The sequence below is a fragment of the Dermacentor andersoni genome, chromosome 10, assembly GCF_023375885.2.
Source record: "Dermacentor andersoni chromosome 10, qqDerAnde1_hic_scaffold, whole genome shotgun sequence".
NCBI lineage: Eukaryota > Metazoa > Arthropoda > Arachnida > Ixodida > Ixodidae > Dermacentor > Dermacentor andersoni.
This window is the reverse complement of record NC_092823.1, coordinates 42969882-42995633: the sequence shown is the minus strand read 5'-3', so window position 1 is coordinate 42995633 and position 25752 is coordinate 42969882. Positions and strand designations below refer to the sequence as shown.

The 25752-nt window shown below is 42.3% G+C and overlaps 1 protein-coding gene across 2 annotated transcripts; it reads right to left on the bottom strand.

The window, feature by feature from the left end:
• Positions 1–292: 292 nt before the first annotated feature.
• sotv (exostosin glycosyltransferase sotv) lies at positions 293–25752 on the bottom strand. Of its 2 annotated transcripts, none has more exons than XM_050194469.3 (11): positions 25673–25752; positions 23657–23969; positions 18199–18396; positions 16127–16330; positions 14584–14776; positions 13691–13830; positions 12485–12710; positions 11380–11563; positions 8839–9005; positions 7929–8072; positions 293–6905 (listed from the first exon to the last, which is right to left on the bottom strand). In XM_050194469.3, exons 2-11 carry the CDS (start codon positions 23956–23958, stop codon positions 6555–6557), a joined length of 2109 nt encoding a protein of 702 aa, XP_050050426.2. In that variant the 5' UTR covers positions 23959–23969; positions 25673–25752; the 3' UTR covers positions 293–6554. The 2 variants fall into 2 exon arrangements, with proteins under 2 accessions (XP_050050426.2, XP_054918181.2); XM_055062206.2 differs by having other exon boundaries at positions 6754–6952.

The following is a 25752-nucleotide window of genomic DNA, read 5'->3' as shown; positions in this document are numbered from 1 at the left end:
GCCTTAAGTTGTTGGCAATTTACGAGACTTCTCTAGGCTGCTGAAAGCTTCATAAAAAAATATTTATTTTTGCCTGTCTTTTTGTCCTTTTTGCTTTTTGTCATTCATATATGCACACGATATAAAGTTTTCACTTCACTGGCAGAATTCTGACCAAAAGCTTTTAAGGAAGTATATTCGGCTCTTGGAAATTACCCGACACCTTTATTCCTGTGATGTGGACATAAACTGTCCAGTTTAATGGGCAAAACCTTAATCTCTAATTGCAGAAAGAGAGACAAGGACACTCAAAAACAAGAATGCTCCGTTTTTATTTGTGAACATGTTAACAACTTCATAGCACTTTCTTTGGTTGGTTTGTGCACAAAGCCTGTTGACAATCCGGAAGCACCATCTTGTTGATGCCGTTCTTTATAACAACCGTATTGCACAGCGCTGAGAAGTAGTATTACATACGCACCAGTGATATGTGTCGGTGGGGCAAGTTTCCTAAAACAACACCTACGCTAACACTCGCGACATCATTTTGTCATCATTCATACACGCGTGTAGTCTCAGCGACTGGTAACGAGATGACACGCAGCACGCAGAAGGGATACAGCCGAACCTCGTTATAGTGAACACGGACAGCACGAATGACCTGATATATTGAAGTAAATCTACAATTTAGCAGGCCATGCTTTAGATCCACGAGTATTTGACTGCTGTAACGAAAATGCGTGATTGGAAACAATATTGGTTACACCGAGCCAAATATCTGCTCGCTTGCAGCTCAAGACATGTATTCTGGTGGCAAAAATGTCAAGTACTGAGCCCAACTTAAAACGTAACGTTCTGGACGCCCACGCATGTCTTGGCCAGCGGCTTGGCTTGGCTGGTCCGTAGACAGCAAGCCAAATTGCCGATCCCGTGTGATCATATAGCTTGCACAGTTGCTCGACAAGCGCGCAAAAGGCATTTGTAATTTATTGTTACTCGTGTACCACATGTCAGTACAGCAAACTGACGGGCCATTGAGATCAGCCTGTCACAGGCATCCTGCCTACGTTTTGTTTCACATAGACCCAATTGCGACTTTTTTTTTTTGCTAACGCAATGCATGTAAGCTCATAATGAATGTTTGATATAATGAACGTGTCCTTGTGTTGCGTATAACATGGTTCGACTTACTATGACAGAGAAAATATCTACTTCACAAACAAGCCAACCAACAAGCAGTGAAATTGAGTAGCTATAGTATAACAGATCTATAAAAATGTATTACTAGTAATAAAAATGCAAGGTAGAGGAGGAAAGAAAATTTGTTCCACAATATGGAATGCACGAAGAAAGGAACATTGTGTAGCGCTGAAAAAATGTTCACTTCAAGAAATTCCTGCAACATTCAGTCAACGGTTTTCTTAAGTATGTATTGCACATTACATCTTAAAATAAAGATGTTTCTAAATGGCTGATAGAACACTAGTTAAAGAGGGACCAAAGGAAACTATTAAGTTGAGTTAGATCAATAGATTACTCATCTGAGTCTATCAGTGTTTTTTGTGTGCCAATATATGATTTTGTTGCCAACATAGACTTCGTTGCTGACATCACATGAGAAGTACCATGCTCCAAAATAGGTGGCACCACTCTAATTTTCAATTTTTGTTATTTCCTCACTATGAATGATGAATTCATTATTATGGAAGCCCAAGCGTTCAATCTAGCTCGGCTTAATATTTCCATTTGGTGCCTCTCTCAAGGGAGAACAAATGACATTGCTTGACTCTAGTGAGCTTCAGATTCAAAAAAATTAACATTTTGACGCAGAAAGCATAACATTCAGATTATGTTCACTATTTTCTAGAACACAAAATGTGTTTCGGGCACAGAAAGCTGTGAAGAAAAGGTACATTGCGAGTGTTCAGAGTTATTTCATTGCAGGCAAAATGACGTCCCTACAAGAATGACAATATTTAAGACAGTAATCAAGGTCGTTTGAGATAAGATACAATAGCGTAGAAGTTCACCACCATGGAGTTCTCAAAGTGTTATGGAATGCTTTCTTTTGAACACACATAATTAATGGCACACTTATCAGTAGCATAAGCAAGCGTTTTCAGGTAACCCACGAGTTCACCATGCTTTTTTAAAAAATAGCCTTATTTGTTCACGTTGGAAAATTGTCATTTGTTCAAAGATATGTATTTCAGTGTAAAATTGAAGATTACCTTATGTCTGCTACACTTTCTATGGTACCTAATTAGCTCATCTTAGGAAAAAAATAACTCATTTGCTCCATCATGATATGCTGTGACAAGATGGCTGCGACTAATTGACTCTCACAGCTGGGAATTGTGATGCACGTGTCTCGTAAGCCTAAGCAACATACAAAATTATGAAGCTAATGAGCATTTCTGCGAGTTGCACGGTTGAAAAAGAAAACGACTGGCAGAGATCACATAGAGATAACAAAATGTAGCTCTAAGCACGAAACAGATAGTAAGCTAAGAATGATTAGCCTTGGTAACAGAATGAGTATGCAGTATAAAAATGAGACACGGACCACTTTTAAACAGGCAGTTCACCTACAGAGCTTGCATATTTTGTGTGTTAGCTCAGGAATCACACCTTAGTCTTTATTATGAAAGGCAACATGACACTACCTGCCTGCCTTGTCCACATCGATTGCAATGACCAACATCTGTGGAAGAAACGTTGCCTTTCTGTTCGGCAGTAACCAGCACCAAATGCAACACTGAATACTACAGTAAAGTCTGAGAGTCTGGAAAAGATTGAAGGAGAGAACTCATCCAGATTAAACGCGGAGTATCTGTGAAGTAAACTCGCAGGGGCGGTTATGGAGCACCTCCTCTCTTCAAATGCAAATTAAACACTCTGGAACACAATTTGTTGCATAAAAGGTAATTAAAGGCTAAGATGTGCAAGGCTTCCCAAAGTACACGACAAAAGCAGGTCAGCAACACGTACAAAAACTGCCGAAAATGACCTGCACTTTTTTTTTTCCTCATCCAGAAGCGTTGACAAGTTGCTAGGCATGCAGTCCTAGCATGATATACCACTCTGCTGCCAACGACTTGAACGACGCAAAAGATAAAGCACTGAAATGACACTTTCAGTTTGGCGTGAAGCCCTATCGGTGCAGCTGATGCGCCACAAAAATGCACTGAACTGTCGGAATCACATGAATTCCTGCGCCGAGATAACACTGCACGCTTGCCGATTCAGCAGACAGCGCTGATGCAGTAAGTAGTGGCAATAAGTGCAGCAAATAGCAAGCTGATAATGACATTGTAAAGACAATACAAAGTGCCAGTTACAAAACAAGCACTTACTAGTGACAGCGATGGCTACAAGAAAGCCCTTAGAAGTCAAGCAAAGCTGAACTGATGGTCAGGTAAATCACTTTTCTTATACTGAGTCATACAATGAATACTGCAATACTGTTTTAAAATGTATGCTGCTAAACCATGACCAAACAACCATTTTCACATCTCCTGCTAAACTGCCGTTAGGCTCGTAACGTCAAACCTATGCCAGATTCAGCTGGATGAAACACTCAAACAGTGTCACGTGCACATCAGTCAATAAAGCTTAAAAAAATATTTTCACTCCTGCATCATTTCATCATGTATTCAAGTGGCATTTCACTGTATTAGGCAAGATAAGTAAAGTGCAGTGAATTAACTGTCATAACAAATGACACTTAAGAACCAGCAAAAGGTTTTTTTAAGTATACTGCCCACTTCAAACTCGCAGAAACCCGCACAAAACCTGTGAACCACAGAACACAGTAGCATTTGCACTTGATCATAAAGCTGCCAAGTCAACAAAAAATATCGCTGCTTTTCTGGTTTTCTCACTGGGGCGGCTAATGCCTTTTCGCTTACGGCCTTCTAAAGCCAGCAGATTTCATCTGTCCGACATGCACAAGCTGCCAAACATTTTTTTCTTTCCACTCGATGTCTACACAAAAGAAGGCTAGAACTGGCCCAGTGAGTTCAATGAGCTGCCCCAAGCCTTGTTCACCGGTTAAGATGACAGCTGTTTCACAGAAGAGAACAAAATTAATGTATGCAGTATGACACACACGCACACAAATCCACAAAGCTAGAAGTGATAACTAGCATCAGGTGGTTATCACAGGAATGACAGTTCTTTTGTAACTATGATTGCTTTCAAGGTTTTACAGCTGTCCAGTTCAGTCAGGGATGGAATTCCTACAAATTCCTAGTCATACACACTGAAATAGATGACACTGTACAGGTGATTGCACGTGCCATGAAGCATAATACTTTAGGCAACGGGTCACGCGATGCCACACATTTTAGGACAACTTGCTTACCAATTAACTATAACAGGTTACTGCAAAGGCAAGCAGTTGCAGAAAAACGTAGCTTAAAAGAGGCAAACACAAGTCCAGTCTCAAGATTGATCATGCATAAGAGCACCATGTTCTCTTAAAAACAAGGATGGCGCCTATCTGGCAGCACATGCATGTGTATGCGAACCAGGACCGCATGAGATAAAAATACTGGGTAGATGCAAAGATATGACAGCCCACAAGTAGCTCGAAGCATGTCGCATAAAGAGACAAAGCATTGCTTGTATCGGTGATATGCCTGCATTGCTACTTTCTTATCAAATTAATCTTTTTTTGCCAACAAATCACGATGTCGTTGTTGGATAACAGGCTACTGTTAGATAAGCACATGCTTGTCCTGCCACTACATGTTGCCTCGTACTTCGAAATAAACTAGTTGTGAGCTGCAAAATAAAACTAGTCATCTTTCGTGCCTCTGTGTTCAGCTACATGTTTCTCGAATGAAGAACCAAGTGCTGCTGAATGCAATTCAGTTCCTTAAACAGCAAACAAACTTTGCAGGTGAGGAGAAATGTGCACCGTTCTAGCTATCAAGCTCGAGATCACGGCCAGACTGGATAGGCTGCTTTCACCATCTGAATTAGCTAGGTGTGGTTGCAGTGTGACACCAAATTAAGCAATGACTGGAAGCAGTCTAAGCTGTGTTCGATTCCCAGGCAAACTTTACCTCAACTACAAAGTTTGCTGTTCGAAGAACAGAGCTGGATTTCTTGGTTCTTGCTGTGCTCTTGCACATATTAATTTTTCCCAACAGCAGCTGTCCATCTGGAAGCGCTACATCATAATGTAAACAGTTTAACAAGGTCTGTAGTAGCTTTTCACTTTAGATGCCACAGCTTTGCATGATGTGTTGGAGCCAGAAGCTGCTTGGTGAAGTTTTGACATCACCTATGCCTCAGAACCGAACAGTTGTAACACATCAAATTGTCACACACATGCACAGGCAAATTCTACCCCAACTGCAACGTTGGCTGTTCAAGTAAGCAAGCTAACTTTTCCTCGAAGTAGTCTACTACCACATAAGAGAGGGCAAATTTTCCCTTTTTTTTTTTGTGGCACTCCTTTCACCTGTTGGAATCCTTCTGCCGTGTCGGTGCATTACAATGCTCTCCGAATCCACACGAGACACGCATGCCGTCAGAGGAAATCCAATCTCCAGTTGAACAGTTTCATCTCGTTGGAGAACCGCACTGCAGGGTACAACAGCCCCTAAGCCGTTGCTTTCGTGGATCTTGTGACAGACGGTGCCTCGTGATGTCCAGTGTAGTGGTTTTCCATGCACCTGCAATGTGCCGGTCGACAACTGGCAGCCTCCAGGAGGGTGAGTTCGGTCACAGGTAAGCTCTTGCGCCAAAATCACAAGCCTACTCTTACAAAAGTGAATTTGGACAGTCATCATTGCCAGACGGCTATCATAGTCATAAAGGGTTAAAGAGCTGAATTATTTGTTATAAAGACCATTGATTGTTTGGCTATGCTTTCATGTTTGACCCGCCTCTGGGCAAGTATTCTGTTTGTTTATTGCAGGGGCTATATATATATATATATATATATATATACATGTACGCTGCCACTTTTTCGTAGACTGCCCTGCCTCCGCATGTACTTATAACACTTTCCTATGTGCAACATCTATGATGTTTGTATAGATAAAAGTTTTCACAAGGTGTGTTTCCTTTGGCCTGCTGACAGTCCATAGAGTTCTGCATTGAAAGTCTATTGACAATATTCAGAAAAACAAACTACGAGGCCAGAAGTAGATAGACTATTATCTATAGTCAGTCCATAGTCATTGCAGAAAAATTGTTTTAGTTTTCTGCAGACTGTCCAAACATTCTTGTAAGGGAGTGGCATTGAACATTGCCCTATACAGCTGAACCTCGATATATATCAACAAACATGGATAAAACAAATTATCGTATATAACAAAGCTTATCTGAAATGTGTCTTGCCAATATCGGGATGTAATCTGATATAATATCTGGAATAACAAAGGCATTTTCATATGACTTTGCTACAATAAGGTCTGGCTGTAGTCCGCTTCTAAAAAAAATTGTCTTAGAAGCCCACAGGACCGGCCCTAAACTCGATAGACTCCGTTGAAATGTGTCTGTAGACACTCCACAGATGGTCCAAACAAATTTTTGTAAGAGTGGCATAACACACTGCCTTATAGGCTGCCCAAGTTGGAGAACCTTTTCAGCTTCTCGGGGAAGTTGTCCTTGAAGAGCACGGGATCAGCCCTAAACTCTACAGTCTTCAACGGCATCCCGCCAAAGGCCTTCGTGAAGATGTTGACGCACTCTGAGCGGGCCGCCATGTGCTGAAGGTCGTTAGAGAGGTTGTCGAGCCGGGCACACTCCGGGCACTTGAACTTCTTGCGGGGGGCGACCTTGATCGGGGCCTTGCCCGTGATGTTGGCGACGAGAAAGTTCATGGCGATGTCCTCGCAGTTCATCCGGTCGTCGACCCAGCGCCGGATGTCGGCTGGAAGCCGGTCGAAGTACTCGTGGCTGTAGTGCTGCGGGGTTTTTCACAATGTTTATGAAATGGCAATCGGAGTGTGTACTGAAGAAAAAGGAAGGGAAGAGTACAGACAAGAAAGTTGGCACAATCGTTCAAAATTCTTAACTGTAACACGGTCGTCTTCATAAAACAAACCTGCCATATAGATTCATTCATTCAGATTGACATGCATGACATGTGGTCATGGCTGTGGCTTGTCATTAGTTTTATAATAATGTACGGTACTTTCACTTTTAAATGTCAGTGGTATGGCTTATTATACAGGAATAATATAAATGTCTAAACTTGCAATCATAACTGTGTCAAAATATTGGCCACAAATCACTTGTAGGCACACATTTAAATTAAGGTTTCTGCAAATAGTGAGTCACTGTTGTACACTTAAAGCAACATTAATGAGGAGTATGAATCAAAAGTGCATTGGTAAATTACACTTACGGAGTACTACTAGAAACATAAATCTTAATGTGAGCCAAGTCTTCATAAGCCAGAAGAGATGCAAATGAGAAAGAGAAGTAGCACCATCAGCCTGAATTTCCTGCGACCTTCATGATGTCACAGATTTTGACAGCATCTGTCCAAAACTAGACAACTGTTCACCAACAAACGAACATTACATTGCATTCTAAATGAAGCAGTTGACCTCACAGTTCTTTAGAACTTTTATGCCACAAGAACGACCTAAACAGGCAGCACTACCAAAAACAAAACAAAATTAAAAAGAAAAATCTGTGAAGATAAGCAATAATCTACGACGCCACAGTGATGTACTGAAACAAAAGCTTGCATTCAAAATTTTAAAGAAAGGGAAAAACTAGACCCCCATTTTCAATCCATGTAAACAACCTTTGTTCGCCAAATATGAAAGTGAATAATGGCTTTGAAAATATACTTTAGCAGGCTAATTTAGCACTGATCTTTTTGTGCACCTTTAACTATTCATAAGGCATCACTTGAGAATGAGTGCACCTGTCATCAAAACTCCGCGGAATGGCAAATGAAACAAAATTATGTTTACCTTGTGGTAAAATGCTGCACCAGTAAGCACCATGGAAATGTCATTTGTCCACTCCGACTCGTACTTCCAGAGGGAAGAGGTGTTGTCCCATAGATGAACACGAGACGGGAAACCAACTATTCGGTCTGGGAACTCCCTCCAGACCTGTTGGTTTAGCGTAAGGGAAAAAGAACACGTGCAAGTTTAATGCAAGCACGGGACAGTTAGATGTGATTTGAACATCAGCCACAGGCACATCCCATGGATGAGAAACTTCCAGCACCCACGGTATGGCAAAGCACAGCCTCCAAGATTAGAAGGCGGGATTTGAGGTTGTGGCGTGGTATTTGGACACCACTTGTTGAAGTTTTCGTTTCGCATTTTGATATCTCAAAATGCTGATTTATGCCAGGGAATCTTAACGCCAAGCCATAGTAATGCTTTTGATGCACTAAAGCGAAATTTCAGTCGGGTTAGTCCAGAATAATTTTTAACTGATAAGTATGTTACTAATCAATTTCAATTAACTCATAACTCAATTAACATGTCATAGTGTTTTATACTTAATGTACTCTCCATGGCCAGAAATAAAAATTATTAGGTTGTTATAATTTTCTTTGATGTGGAATTGAGTTTGGCCTTCCTGCGTTTAAGTGCCTGAACACGAGAATAAGCGCAGGTATGAACACTAACACATACATGTCCAAACAAACACACACACAAACACAAACAAGGGGTTTGCTGGCTCATGTTGCAATACGACGAAACAGTGCTAAAAGGTCACAGACCAAGACAAGAAAAAAAAAAATACCAGACACGTATGCTGACTCATTGTATGTGTTTTTCTTTATGTTGTGATCCACGTTCCTTGCAAAGTTTCTTAAGTCTATGACACAGATGAAATTATAGGATAAAAAAAAAAAAACTAGACCTCAAATCCGAATTCCAATTCGTCTGAGGTGAGCATCAGGATGTCGTCATCGATGGCGAGCACAGCTTCTGTCTCAATGTCCTTGTACGGGTAGAAGCGGTTGCTCAGCTTATTGGCCTTTGTCCTTATCACCTTCAGTGGCTTGCTCAGTTTTGGCCAGGCAGACGCTGCATCACAGAACATCGCAGAGAGAGAAGAAACAATGTGTTCACTGGCTCCATTCACAGATGTGAACATTGGGGGTGTTATAAAACTGGAAATTTCGGATATGAATTGAATAGTCTCTGTCTGTTATTCGTGTCTTGCCATTTGATGAAAGAAATTCATATTTAAACTTGCTAATGGTTTTCTATGACTGAAGAGCACAAGATGATCATGATTGTTAATGCCTGTCAAGTAAAACAAAAAATACTGCAAAGCCACTTCAAGTGTGTCTTAATCCATCACTAGTAAAAATACTGAACCAATACTGAGAGGCACTGGTTTTGGCGATATTGCGTGAAGAAGCACGCATCTTTTCCCACATTATCTTGCAGTTACTTGATCAGAATGCTTCTTGTTTTATCTCAGTTTAGGCGAAATACTTTTTAGTGCATTTTGATACGGTCCCATTGAATGTAGTGCTTTCCCTCTCGCTTTTAAGGAAATATGTACAGCACTATTCCACTGAACATTCAAAGCCAAATTATCCAGAATACTAACATTCGTTTTGAAACTTTTGCTACTTGAGCCTCCCTAGTAAACACAAGTCCAGATGTTCAACTTAGTCTGATCACACAGCTGTTTTGCACTTTCAAAAGCTAATTCAGGATCTCTTTACCCAACTCCTCACACGTGTACAGCAAGCACACTCAACTAACATAACTGACATCCACTGCAGTCAGACTCCCACGAAGAAATTCAACCCAGGTTGTGTTAAACATCATCTATACACTCAGTCCAACGTCATGTCATTTTTTCTTTACCAATCTCAACCTTGAAAGCTGTTGTTGTGGGCAGTTTGCCAAACTAGTGGCGGCATAGTTGTTTTTGCAAACAGAGCATGCTAGCACAGTTTGCTTGTATTACATCAAAAAATGTAGACGCGGCTCGCTTAATGAGACCATGTGCAAGAGACAAGCTGCAGCGTGTAAAGCTAGCACTTTGTCTTCACTCGAAGGACAACTAGCGCAGCAATTAGTTGGGCAAAGGTGCAATGCAGAGAAGTGCACTTGCAAACTGTGAAGAGGATGTATTAGACCAAGTTCACCTAATTGCTTATCTTGGGATTGGCCCTTTAGTGTGACAGCAGTTAAAAACTTGAAACTCGGCCTACTGCGTCCATCCGCTTGTCCTTTCCATTGTGGTGTCATCGTCGGACCCCATCTTGACCAAGAAATACAAAACTTTATCCACCGCCACCCGTGGAATTTGAGCTTAATCAACTGAGCTGTTGTGCGGCATTCGCACTTGGTCATATGTGCGGAGATTTAGGCGCCGCCATTACTCTCGGAGTGGCGACAAGTGTGCGTGTATCTTGGAGGCCACAGTGGATAAATAACATAGCTGATGAATGCAAATGCTGTGCACATTTCACAGGTATGGTTCCTGAGAAGGGGGAGGTGCCTACTGTGAGAGAGAGCCTGCTGCTGTCACAGTAAATTTTATTGACTGACTGATTGATTTGTTTGTTTACTACTGACAGCGTGACTACCAGGCCTTAGGCAGGAGTGGGTGGTATTACAGTCGAACCCACTTATACTGATAACCAGTTATAACAACATATTGGATGTAACAATGAGTAGATGATGTACCGTCAGCTTGTGTGTGCGTTCTACAGCAAGATAAAGCCGCTTACTACAATGCTCCCATGCCGCACTATCGTTTATAACTTGCAACTGGCTACTGGCAAATCTGGCTACTGGGTGTGTGAGCCAAAAGGAGAAAGAATGCGAAATCCTTGAGAACAGATTAAAAATGCGAGCAGCCGCACCCGCCGTGTGCCGCACACTCTGCATGGCACGCCTTCGTCGCGTCGCCGTACACGTTGCCAGCCTCGCACGCCGTTCTCCCACCTCCCACTCCTCTGTGTGCCGACGTCATCAGGGGCATGTGTGGAAAAGGTCTGCGGCGAGCAGGTGGGTGTGGCTGCTCCCATTTTCTGTCTTTCTTTTCTCGGCAAGCACACACCTAGTAGCCAGTTTAACTGTGGATTGTGCGATTTTTAAATATTCTGTTAATGTTAAAAAATGGAAGACATCCAGTATATCGCAAGAACTGAAGTGCTGCGCGAACACAGTGCAGAATAAAAAAAAAGAAGAACATTCCAGAGATAGAGGAATTGCTGAAGCACGATGATCTTCGCACTATACCCGCATCGGAATGCGGCCAAAATGGCCGGGAGTCAAACCCACAACCTCGAGCTCGGCAGCAAAATGCAAAACAACCAGGCCACCGAAAACTGAGCTGTATGTCAAACTTTTAACAAAGACTGCACGCAGCCGAGAAGAGCGTGCCGCTAACAGGTCATAGCACGGGCAAAGCGGAATCGGCAGCTCTCACCGGGCGGTGGAGACTTCCGTTGGTTGTTCCAGACCACGACGACCTTGACCAGGCTGGGCACTTGGGTCAGCTGCTGGACGACCTTGAAGAGGCTGTTGACCCGGTCGTAGGTGAGCACCACGGCAGTGAAGCCACGACTCCGTGGGGCCACAAACGGAATTGCGAAAGGGGCTGGCAGCACAAGCTGTAATTTATGGGCTCGAATAAGTTTGTTGAAAGGCGACAGTAATTTTATTCTCGAGTTTGATGGTTACTGAATACTCTCTTATAATATTTCTTGTCTGGCAAGTATGTGTTCTTTAGACTAGTACTGCTTCTTTAACCCACTTCTATTCAAGATGGTATTGTATGACATTTTATTGGTCTGATTTTATCATGCCTGAAAATTTTTTTTGTGCCCTTCCTGCAACATTCTTATAGGATTGCCGGTACGTGCAAATAAATAAATAAATAGACATCCTACACTTAAAGTGTCTGAATTTGTAAATACCATTTCCTGAAGAATTGCAAATACACAATTAGTTTCCTAGAACAATGTGTAGTTTTTAAGGCATCATCAATTTAATGTTGGTAGTTTGATGATGACTTGTTCACTAAGTACGAACAGTACACGTACAACATACTGGCACACCAGAATGATTAAGAATTTATGAAATGCGCAATAAAGAAAAACGAGTTCAGAAATTCTAGGGAAATCGTTTTGGCAATTAAGAAAACTGATTAATTTCAAAAACCTTAAGTAGTGACAATAATCAAACATGCTAATCAAAGTGCACTCTACAATAGTTTATCTTTCTAACAAGACAAGAATTACAATAGTATCTGTTGCAGAACCAGATATGTCACTCCTGTAAAATTGGGAAATCGGCACAGTCAGGGTTATGACAAAAAAAGCTAGCAATGTGACGTAAGAAAAGTATAAATTTTATGAGTTCAGCCCATCAGTACACAATGCAAGTTTCACCAAAATTTACTCAGCAATAAATTCAGAAGCCATGTCTCTCTTAAGTAAACTGTGGTTATCATTATCATCACTGCTTAAACTGAATTTTAGTTGTTCTTTAACTAACAAAATCACTGAAGCTGAGCAGAGGAATTGATGTACCCCAGGCGGCAAGTCATTCCAATCTTCATAAGCCTTGGCAACATGCGGGAACAGGCGGTCATTGATGATCTCCAGCGTCGTCATGGCGATCCGTTCCATGCTGCTGAAGTAGCGCTCCCAAAACAGCAAAACCTGGGACCTCATCTCCGAAATCCTGGCCTCAGAGAAGTCCTTCAGAATGCCAACAACATCTTCCAGTTCATCTTCGCGAATTCGTACAGCAGCTCTGCAGGAAGTGGACAGGATTATTTAAAAAAATATGATAATGGAGATGACAACAGAGTGCTAACAATTTGATAACATATTGTATAATGCACCGAGATGGGCTTGTGGGTGTTGTTCACAAAACTATGGTCATGATGAAAGTTTAGCAACATGGGCTTAGTTCAGAGGTTTCCCGCACCATTTAACCCCTGAAACTCAATGCATCAGTTAATATACGCCGAGTTCGGTACCTGAAAATGCTGATTCTAGCACAGGAAGCTAGACGAAAAACTGAAAGTAGTGTTACTTATGTGTAGAAGCAAAGTTTTGGTTGCGGATGGCTCAAAAAAAAAATTGCTACTTCATTAAAGAATACACATCCTTGTTTTATAGATAAGAAAGTAAAGAAATAAAGGCAAACAAGTTGATTTAATATTCTTTGGATTTAATATCAAAAATAATTGGTGTCTACAGAGATGTCTGAAATGCTGGAAGTTCTCATACACTATCAGGTTGCCTTACACAATATGGTGAACTTTCCCGCGCGTGGCAATACTGAGCAGGCAGTGTGCTTGGAAACAGTGAGGATGCAGTAAAAAAAAAGAGATGGTGGCAAGGATAGCACCACTAGCTTGTGCACTCCTGCCTTATTTCCACTTCAAGGGCAGCTTCTGCCATCCTGTGCGAGTCAAACGAGATGTGTGGGAAAGCGAGCTTGCGAAATTTCACGTATCCCGTATGAGACAATCGTAAGAAAGCTCTAGAAAATCGGGCACTTTACAGTAAAGTCGTCAATAGATGGCAGGTATGCTCACCACACCCACGCCTCCTCCCCACAGTCCAACCACCGCAGCATTGAAAAACTTGTCCGATTCAACAAACAAGGCTTCGTTTTTTGTAAAATGAAAAACACGCCGAGAAGACAAGAAAATACTCTTCAGAATCCAAGTGCCTGAACTGCACGCTTCTTCTAGCTTTTACCGAGCAAGGAAAGAGACCTGCCTTTTCCAGTCGAGCACCTCCGAGAAAGGCATCACGTACTCATCCGCGACCACGACAGGAATACAGCCGGCAGAGAGCGAATCGGAGAGCGCCATCTGGCCGAGCCTGGCCGCTCGAATGACCAGGCAGAATTTGCCCTCCTGCGATTGAGAAATAGAAAATTTCTCTCTAGTCTTTGTTCCAGTACAGGCCTGGGGAGACCCTTTTCTAACACACAGTTTGCACATTGCAATAGACCTTGTACATATCCAAAGACTATTTCAGACAATTACCAACAGGAGATTCGAGACACAATGATAATTTGCACTATCCAAGCTAGTGCTCGTGGCAAGTGCTAGTGGCTAGTGGCAAGTGCTAGTGGTGGAAATCAGAATTTGCGCAATAGCCACTAATACAGTAAAACCTCATCACAAAAAAAAAGGGGGAACACAAATAAGTAAATCTAAGATGTTTCTCACCAATATCAGCATGTAATGAAGAAATGCTTATTCGATATAACAAAGGCATATAACAAAACTCCTAAAAGTGTTTTTGACACACTCAAGTGAAGTTTCAATTGTGGTTAGGATAGAAAGAACCTGTCATTATTTACTATACTAAGTAATTTTGACCTCAATACTGTAAAATTTTTTTTTCTGTTTTGTATGAATGTACTCTTCGTGTTGACATTGAGTCATTTTGATTTTCCTTGATGTGGTATGGTCTTTGAGCGTTGCCCCATCAGAATGCGGCCGCTGCAGTTGGGAATCAAACCTACAAACTTCTGTTTAGCAGCAAAATGCCATAATCACTAAGCCACCGTGGCCGATAAGCTGTGCCCATATTTTGCACTGAAATGACCGAAAAACCTCATCCATGACTTTGTTCAGCAGGAGTCATAAGAAAAGGCTCACCGTCAGGATGTCTGGATATTTGTAGTGTCTGTTGCCGTGGCAACGCAAACTGTTGCTGTTGCCGCCCGAGGCACGGCCACAGCTGGTGAGATTCAACACATCGTGGTGCGTCTTGGCCAACGACGCCGTCACAGAGCGGAATTCGAAGTGAATGCCCGGCTGGGCCGATATCAGCAACCATGGCCGGTCTGACCTATTTGCGGAGAAGGAAACAATGGGTGAGAAATGTTACAGGACTGTGTGACGTGACTTTCATAAAACATTAAGTAGTGGCACACGTCTACCGAGTTGTGGAAGCTCTATCATCTGCTTCTTGCATGCAAGTAGTAAGGTTGGGAAGTGTTTATATAATATATTTTAATTGGGTACCAGAACTGGTGCTGAAACATTATCGCCAACATTATCGTGACGTGACACAGAGCAAATTTTGCTGACACTGCGTACCAATGCAGCTAGGTATGCTGACAAAGCAGAGCGGGCGATGGGATAAGATATTAAGAAATTTGCAAACATAGGATTGATTCAGCTGGCGCAAGGAAGCAGTAATTGGTGCTTAGAAAGACAAAGTTAAGCTAGCTGGTTGGGGTTTATGTTAGAAAAAGTAAGGCGTGCGAGACACGGACACAAGAAGAGGGAAACGAACAACGCAAATGGTAACACCGTCCATCTCCTTCCTCCTGAGTCCGTGTCTGCAAGCCTAACTTTTTCTAACACTTCTATTATTTCTTCCTACAGTGGATAGAAAATACCACATTTACTCACGTTAGGTCCACCCTCGTGTAAGACTTGACCCTTACATAAGAATACGAAAATATTGAAAAAGAAGTTTTACTAAGCGTCACAGGCAAACTCACGCGCATGGCCTCCGAGACTGCACCGGCGTGCCGTTTGCAATCTCAGAGGCTGTGCACACGCTGGTTAATTCCCACAACCCACTATTAGCACCAGTTACAGTCTCGCCAATGATGGCACTGTCATGGTCTTCATATCCTGCCGGATCGTGATCACGTGGCATGGATCCAGCATCCACGTGTTGGCTGTGTTGAGGTGCATTGCCTAGCAGGTTTAGCTGTATCATGCTTTTATGTGCATCAAGAGGGCGCTGCTGCAAGCATTTAGCATGTGGTTTCTGAACGTGTGGTTTTCAGTTTCATTTGAGACTGTCGCCAAGAGCTTTGTATTGATGCGAATCTAATGGATGGCGCTGAAGATGACCAGCTTTGGGAGATCGCTGATGAGGCAAGCTCATAAAACGAGGAAAGGACGACCGAATAAACATGTTCACGATCAGCCACTAGCGGTTGCGTTATTTTGCGTAGCAGTTTAGCTGCAGCTCGAAGCTCCAGTGAGTAGTCACATGCCTGCTTCATGTAAAGCCCGCACCCTGTAAAAAAAAGGTGTAAGAAGAGTGCGAGCCTTACACGAGTAAATATGGTAGGTTGATGACAATGATGATGATGCTGGCAAATATGCCACTTCACCATGCATCGATGAGAAATTTCGGCTTCAACTGCCACATCCGTGAGAAAGTATTTCCTAGTACCTTCTCGCAAGCGATGGGTCGAGTTGATACATGGCTGGATTGAAAACTGGAATGCTGATGTCGTGGGACCTGCGGAAAGTCCACGAATCGAAGCCGCCGCCCGCCACCATAGCTTGAGCAGTGTTGACTTCGAGCGACGTCTCGTAGCTCGGCAACATTCCGGGCAGCATGTTGAAGAGCAGGTGGTTGGTGCCATTGTCCCAGCTGAACGAGAAAGTAAAATCAGACGTGGAGACTTTTAACGAGTATGTTCCTCCCCGTAACCATGTAATGTCCAACGTATCACACATTCTGGGATTTCAGTTTTCAGTTTATTGATGCGATTGAAATGTTTTAAAGAAAAAGTAACTCTAGGAGGACCCATAGTCAAAGACTGGGGAAGGACTTCCCCAGTCCCACGTGCCAGAACCACAATCTGATTATGAGGCACGCCGTAGGGCAGGAGCTACTGGTTAATTTTGACCACTTGGGGTTCTTCGACTTGTACCCGAATCTAAGTAGACAACAGTTTCTTACATTTTGCCCCCATCCAAATGCGCCTATCACGGTCGAGGCTGCACTAGCGAGCTCGCGTATCACGTATGCTAAGCTGAGTTTGATACCTAAAAATTCTGACTCAAGCACACCAAAGTTAACGCATAGCTTATATATGTGAACCTCGTTGTAATGTGACAGGATATAATGAAATAACGAATCTAACGAAGTAAATGCAATTCCCCTTGACATCCCCATAGAGATCCATATATTTAACACCATGCTGGTGCCCATCCATTTCTAAGGGCCCAAGCCTTCGTTATTTCAATCGTAAAATTGGTCTTTGCCGGATAATTTGAACATGACCAGGCACCCTGACCCCTACGGCGACCCCAATAGCAACCCGACCCCTCTGCTGGCGTTGTCTGTCTGGGCAGAGCTTCGGGGACATTGAACGTGTTGAACATCCATCGAAAATGCCTATTTTGGGAATGCGCAGGAAGATTTTCAAGCAATAACGGTTGGTCACAATGTCCGATTACGGTATTTAGCCGATTCTAATATGGGACCTCTTTTTTTTTAAATAATGTTAAACTGTGCAGCGCGAATGAAGATGTACTTCTTTTAAGCTTGTAACCCCCCCCCCCCCCCCCTGCTATAGCACCTTCAGGCAAAGCGGGGAAATATTTGAATAAAAAAAAAAAAACGAGAAGCTTGTTCGCAATGTCTGCATGCTTTACCGCATTACACAGATGCAGTGAAGCTGACTAAAATAGTGAGGTGAAGCTGAATTTAGGAAGCTGGCCATCCACTATGCAACACATATTAGACCATTGTCCATTTTTTCTAGCTGAAAAATCAGGTGCGTGTTGGATTGCTACTTTATTTAGAAGTGTTAATGTTACCTCAATGTTAGATTTCTACTTTGTACACACACAATGCAGGCGTATGTTTGATGCAGGGGTGTGTTAGAACCAGGAAAATACTGTCGAATGAATCAGCAGTGTGGATTGCCGTTTCTTCTGCACCTTGTTTACTTCTACCTGCCGGTAATACAATCAATTTTGGCGGTCTCGTCAGAATTGAATTAACAGAAGCTGACTGTATTACACAAACAAATTTTTTATTTAGTCATATGGACTTAAGCTTGAATGTACACTTCCATAAAACGTAAAATGTAATAGTGTACCACTAGAGTTCCACTAGAGTTGGGCAGTTGACAAGGTCTACACTCAGAGTCTGACAGTTTGTTGTTTGCTTTTGTTTATTCTCACTTGCTTGTGCACTGTAGGTGAGTAACCTCTATTCAAAGATGTAGTACGTGTAAATGAAAACTTTTATGGAGATATTCTTTTACGAAACCTTCATCTGGCGCAGTCGTGACCGTGGTTTAGGCCAAGTCACGTTCGAGACAAATCCCAGCTCACCCACATACTGGCATTTTCATGGCAGCCCAGCGCCCACTAGGAAACTCGCATAGATGGTGGCACCTCCCCCCCTAGATTTCCCTCCAGGTAACAATTGCAAAAAAACTGTCTATAAGCAAAGGCCTATAATAATAAAAAAAACATAAGTCAATGAAACAAAAGAAAACTTACTGTGGCAGAGAGTTCAATATCTGTGAAACTGCATTCAGGTTGAGGCTATCTTGATTCAGTAGGTCCAGCGAAGGAATGAAGAGGCAGGCCTTGGAAGAATCAGAGGTGTAGAATCTGGACTGCTGGACAGCTTCCAAGAGTGCCATAAATTCTCGGGAGGCATGGTGAGTCAGTTCCTTCCCGTGTTCGTCGACGAAACTGTAAAACAACCGCAACCATGACATCAATGCACAAGTCGTATTCAAAGTAAAACTGAAGAGTAACAAAATGTCAAGTCAGACAGGTAAAACACTGTTTCAAAGCTCTCAATTTCACTCATTTGGCAAAAGAAGGTTTGTTGTTCCTGGAAGAAATTAATGCATCAGTTAATCTTGAATTTCCGCTGGAATGCCAGCTTCACGTAACAGTGTTGTCTTGCATTTTGGAAGTTTCGGCACACGAAAATTTCTCAAAATTTGCAAGGCCGAGTGTCTGGTTCTTGTGAAATGCAATGTTACCTTTCTTTTTCGATAAGCAACTAACCAGTAGTATAAGTAGTAATTTAATATATTTGAAAGAACACAAGGAGGGGGTTGCAAGCATTTCAACTGTTTCATTTTTCCAGTGGACACCTGAACTATCCAATAAGATGGCGATCTGAGCTAGTTGGTTGATGTTCATGTTTGAAACCTGATTGAAGCGCACATAAGACGGGGACACAAATAGGGAAGTAGACAGGACCAAGTGCCGTCTTGTCTACCTGCCTATTTGTCTTATGTGCACTTCGATCAGGTTTCAAACATGACCTGAACTATCTCGCTGCCATGAAAAAAAAAGACATTTGGCAAAGGAATAGAGAAGATTACAAAGACGGCACCGAATAAAAGAACACACGAAGAAAGGAGACACGAGACAAGTACGTAGGCGCACTAACAACTGAATGTTTTATTTCTTGACATAGTAATATATAGCTGCTGTCAAGGGTCAAAACAACAGGAATAAACAGGGCAGTCATCTGCATCGCACAAGGAAGCCAAAATACAGAATAACTTCTAAGTGTCGCTCTCAAGATACACCAGTTCCTTTGTCGAAAGAGAAACTGAGGCTTCACTGATGCAATCATCGCCACGCTTTTTGATCTCAAGCGCTTCCAATATCTCCCTTTTCAGTTGATCATCAGCTCTGTTCAAAACACAGGTTCTATCAAAATCTGGGATGTACTTGTGGGCCTTACAATGCGCACTTATATGACCGGAGAGCTGGTTTTCCATCTTATATCGATGCTCATGCAAGGAACTGGCGTATCTTGAGAGCGACACTTAGAAGTTATTCTGTATCTTGGCTTCCTTGTGCGATGCAGATGACTGCCCTGTTTATTCCTGTTGTTTTGATCCTTGACAGCAGCTATATATTGCTATGTCAAGAAATAAAACACTCAGTTGTTAGTGCACCTACGTGCTTGTCTCATGTCTCCTTTCTTCGTGTGTTGTTTTATTCGGCGCCGTCTTTGTAATCATGCTTAACCAACTAGCCCACCAGCACATGCTCAGTGAATAGAGAAGAAAAAGTTACAATAACAGGTATGTAAAAGAACATAGCAGGACATAAGTTAGAAGAGACGGGCATAACTAGAAGTAGCAGATGCTGTCAAAATGCATGGTGTTGCAGAGAGCTGACGTAGAAACACGAGATTGGTGTCATCCCATTTCTTTATTTGTTGTGGCTTTCCTGGCTAACCAAGCCTTGTCTCTAAGAGTAGCCACTCTGCTACTGCAGAAACGTGATTTAATCACGCCGCTTAAGAGGAAGCTTTAGCTTCCTTTTAAGTGAGTCTTAAGTAAATCGTCTTTCTCGGCAACCACTACACCAAATTTGATGAGGTTTGTTGCATTTAAAAGAATATGTTGCAATCTAGTGACGGTTGGTAGCGAATCTTCAATTTAGGCCGTCAGTGTTGTAATAAAAATTGTTAAAAAATGTGAATTTTCAAAAAAATGAGACTATCAAATTTACAACTCTGTAACACAGCAGTGAAAAATGACATAGCAATTCTGTAAATTCAGTCTAATAGTACATCTAAAGCAGACAAAATTGATGTATCACATATGGCTCGCAAACTTATCACTAATATGTGAGTAGGACATTTGCGAAACCCTTGTAGACAATGTAACGAATTCACCTAAGACAAGAACTGACATATAAAATTTGTATGCTTTGAATGCTCTAATGGATGCAGTTTACAGAACTGCAATATCTGTTCTACGTGCAGAGCCATGAATTTGTAAACATTGTGCTTCTATCTTTTTTTTAACTTACCAATTTCTGAAAATTCTCTTTAAAATTCAGGCCCTAAATTGAAATTCCGCTCCCAACATTCCCTAGAATTTAGCTTTCTCTCGCAAATGCAGCAAATTTCATTAAAATCGGCCTAGTGGTTAACTCAGAAAAGCGCTTCTGCATTTTACACGTATTTCAATAGGCGGCATTAGAATTGGGCCTGAGCTAAAGCTTCCTTTCAACCAAATATTTCACTTTAGTTTCTCTTTAACATTCTGGATACTACCAAATTTCCTGCAAAGCAAAAAACAACAACTTTTTGCCAGTTTGTTGATATCTTTATTATGCCAAATTCTTGCTTTTTATTTTGCAATATAGTTAGAACTATTTTTGAAAGAATATGTTATTTGCAGCAAAATCAACTCCGACTAATGCCCTGAAGCATGATCTTAACTTTGACAAATTACGGCATAAGTATCGCTTCTGTCAGCACGACAGCGCAAGAAGAGACACTTGAAGAGTGTGCCCTCATTTTATGAAAGGGTTGATCCAGGAGACAAGTTCAGGGACGATGGTGCGAGCACTGAGGAAATAAAGCTACAGGCTGCAAAACGAAAATTAACATTAAGAAGCTTTAATACTGGGGTTTTACGAGCCAAAGCCACAATCTGATTATGAGGCATGCCGTAGAGTGGCGCTTCGGATTAACTTTGAATGCTCAGGATCCTTTGACATGCATCCAATGCCTAGCACTTAAGCATTCTTGCATTCCACCCTCATTGGAATTGAACCCGCAACCTTGAGCTTAGCTGTTGGATTATCTCAGCTGGTAAGCTGCAATATTCTAATGTTGCTGCACAAAACAAAGGCACTTCGTTGGGGTAGTTGGTGCTTGCTTAACCCCTTCAGTTAGGAATTATGACCAAGAGTTTTCAAGGCTTTCCAAATCTACATATCTTCTCGGAAACATGGCGCAAACTTTGCAGAAAAAATGCTGGACCTGCAGCAGGAATGTTTAGGTAACATCAGGCTAGTCGTCATAATTACAAAAAAATTAACTGGTTACGAATATCAACTTCATATAAATCACGATAAAAAATTGAATGGTAGGAAAAGAAAAAAGAAAGTTGACAAAACGTTTGTGCTTACATGGATAAGGCTGCGGAGAAAAGGGAAATAAAATATGAAACACATTTGGCAAAGTTGCTGTACAATAAAAGTATTGTAAGCAAAGCAACAGCCTTGCAACTTTTTATGATACGTGCTAGTATGGTAACACAGCAACAAAAATACCATAGTTGGGCAAATTTGACCTACAGGTAAATTTTTTTTTCTAATTCTGTTCAGGAACTTCTCTTAATAGGAAAACTTGGCGACCTCCTTGCCAGCTAGTTCTGTACTTTCCCAGTGGCAACATTAATTACTCTTTAATGAAAACTCTGTTCTTAACAAACTAACATTTCAGACATCTTGCAACTACAGTCAATCACTTTAGCCTTCTTCTTGCTTTTTGAGTATCGCTTTAGAACTTCATGGCAATTTCTCAAATGCTGCAGGTGCTTAACATTTGCTCATGATTGTCTGTACTTTCTAAGAAGCTTGAACTCTTCTGCTACAAGTTCCCGAATTTTTATTATAATTTCCTGTTTGGAAGTGCAGATAAAGATGGCTGCTGACAATTCTACCAGCCAAGCGAGCTGCGATACATTAACAGGACACCAGAAAGCAACGCTATATCAGTTTACGCTGGTAAATTATTTTTTCCCAAAACCTCATCATCACCAATTTGGCGGCAAAATACTGACTAATGGAGAAAATCAACTTGAAACTTCCCTTTTCTTTTTTTCTTTCTAAATGCATACCAAAACCTCAGTGCCTGCCTGCAAGTCATCATGTCGTCATGGACGTCAAAGTGTATTTTCGTATTCCCACCATTCTAGCACGAAACAGGTTGCCGAAACTTGCCGTGCAGAGTTTTTGGCTTGTTTATTGCAGTGCGATGTTTCACTAAAAAGAAGTTAACTAGGCCCAATGAGAGAATGCCAAAATCCATGATGTCACAGTGCGTTGGTGTTGGAACTCAGGCCTGGCCACCAACAGTCTTTCGCTTTTACGCCTTTCCTAGCTTACCAAGCTTCGGCTCAAAATAGGAGTGGGCTAATTTCCATTTTGAAAGTGTAATTCGGTAGCACAGCTGGAATTAAGGGGTGGGTTTAGCTCTGGGCTGCTGTCTGAACACATGGCAACGGCGAAATAGTTTTTTTCTTGGCAATGGCTGCGCCTACTTTGACGAGGTGTATTGCATTTAAAAGAAAAAGTTAAAATCTGGTGGCTGCAGGAAGTGGAATTTTGATTCAGGGCGTAAATAGTATGTTGACGATTCTTGAAAACTGCACAATTTTGAAAACCGAAACTATCAAGCTTAAAACATCATAACCCGGCGATAAAAAAAAAATGTCATCACAATTCTGTAAACTGCATCTAACAGTACATATAAAGTGGGCAAAATCACTGTATCATACACTGCTTTGAAATGCACATCGTTAACTTGGGAGCAGGACTTTTGCAAAACCTTAGTAAGCACTGCAACAAATTCATGCAAGATTTAAATTTATATATCAAATTTTTCTGCTTTAGATGCTCTAACAGATGCAGTTTGTAAGAATGATGATACTATCTGTTTCTGATAGGTACAATTTGTAAACCAAGCTTTTATTTTTATTTCAACACGCTCATATTTTAGAAAATGTAAAAAATTGAAGGCCCTAAACCAAAATTATGTTCCCTACAATCACCAGAACTTGACTTTCTTCACATGTAACAAACTTCACTTGAATCAGTCTAGTGGTTGTCTCATAAAAGCATTTTTGCATTTTACATGTATTTGAATAGGCAGCATCAGAGTTGGCCCCGAGCTAAAGCTTCATGTTGATGGTTCCCTTTAGTGTCCTTTTAACCTTGTAGCATCTTGTAGACTAAAACTAAACTGCAGGATTTACCATCCTGTAATTGCATAGTGATTTATGAGCCACGCCACAGTGAAGGGTTCCGGATTGACTTTGACCAACCAAGGTTCTATAATGCGTGCCTAAACCTAAGCACAAGAACGTTTTTTTGCATTCTGCCTCCCTCTGAACACGGCCTCAGTGGCCAAGGTTAAAACACGAGCTCGTAGCAATCTTGCTGCCTGCTGCCGACTTACTTGAATATCGGGTAGACGTACACCGTGGCGCGATCGTGCCTGTGGCCACACCTGTAGACGTCGAAGCACGTGTAGTAGGAGCAAGATTCAATTCTTGGCTCTGCCAATGGGCTGCTCGATGGTACGACGACACGAGGAGACGATTCCAGAAACCGCGGGACGAATTCAGTCTCCCGTTTCCGCCTCTCGAAAGGCGCGAGCAGCAGTAAGGCGCACCCGACGAGTGCAGTGGCTGTCAGGACATAACAGGCCGCTGAAGCCGCGGTGCAGGCCTTCCGAGGTGGGCTTGCGTTTTTATTCATGGCTCCGTGCCCTGTAATTGAGCGGAGGGTGAAAAACATGCATCGGGACAATGCAAGGCACTGGTTATTGTGCTCACTCATCACCGCAGCTAATAGAATTATCTTGAAACGAGTATCACTGTGCCACCAATGCCGCAGAGCATGTCGTTAGTAGTAGCAGTTCTTAGAGGGCTCAAGGGCAGCTGTGGTAAGAAGCACGCTGTGTCTGTACCAGGACTGCTTGGCCCTTGAGATCACAAGCACAGGAGATGAGAATGAAAAAGATTCTAGAATAGGAGTGGGGTTAAGACAAGATGCACCCCTCTCCCCCCACCACCCAACTTTCCCCTAAAATTCGCTTGAAAAGTGTACAATGCATTGCCCTCGGCATTCTTCTCTATGTTGCCTTGAATCCAAGTACAGCGAGGATCTGCTAAGGGCTACGGTCATCATGGTGACGACACGGTCACTGATCATGTGCTCCGGATGTGGTAAAATTGGTCATTTTCACATGTCACACGTGTCAGTTTTATACCTTTATCATACAAGCATTTTTGATCGCATAAAAATTCTGAAGCCCATTCGAAACGCTGCCTACATGGTACTTCAACATGATCCTGTTTGATTTGTCACATACCAGATGCCAATAAATCTGCCCCCCTTCTAAATAAAAAGGAAGCTGTAGTTGACAAAAGTGCTTCTTAATACTGAGTAAAAGTTATGTATATGGAAACAGTTTGCAAGATAGGCCAAATTTTTTGTACGAGGAAGACGGAATAGAAATGTCAAATTCGTGATCTGGCGATCGCAAGCACGGACTTGCAATTTCACGCGTGACATTAGACAATCATAATGCTAAATATTAGGTCGTAAGATTAATTATTCCGCGGGAAAAGCTTTTGTTTTGCGTCTGCCGGCTCATCTATAACTATGTAAAGCTAGTGTACGTGCCGAATGCAGCCCTTGATTACGCTCGCAAATTTCAACTGCAACTGACGAAACGTGATTGAGTATATATATCAGAATCGCAATCAAACGCGCCTGGAAATGAGCGCGTAGCAGCGCTCGATCTGCATCGAATTGGATCGCAACTGACTCTAGCGTGCTCAAAGGTGCCCGTGTGAAATGTGTGCGCAGAAAAGCACTCTGCTAGCAGTGCAACGTTCACACTTGCGAAGGAGCGTTATATCAGGGAGAGGAGCACAAGTTTGAATATGAATTACCAGCTCTCCCAAGTCCACGCAGTGCGAACCAAGGCTTCTATTGCAGCCTATTGGCAGTACTTCCGACGACTGTACGGAAGTGAATGACCTAACTGCGCTAACGAACTTGGCCGCAAGCCTCGGCAGGGATTCGTGCGATGACGGCTGCGCCCAAAGCGACCCAACAGCGGATCCTTCATCCATCAAACTTGACATCTAGTGGCACGATATGCATCACGTATACCTGGGCACGATTGCTCGCACGTGTTACCGGTACATACTCCGCACTCTGCGGAACGGATTAGGAACACGTATTTGTTCAACTTAAAGACCGTTAATGGCGCCTCAGGCAGCAAAAAAGTTCAGCGCGGACTGCAGTTTCGGTTTTGTACGCACACCCAGTGCTGACAGGCGCGCCCAAGACCGCTCTGATCTTGCTTAGAGGAAACGCTCGCGTGATGCTCCTCGCTGAAAGATAGTTCTTTCACGCACCTCTCATCCAGGCGTGCCTTGTAAAAACTGTGTGAACTTACCGTCATCGAGCAAAGGCTGGCGATTTTAGCAGCCACAAATTTACATGATCAGTACCGCGACGGTGCGATGCTGCTTCAAA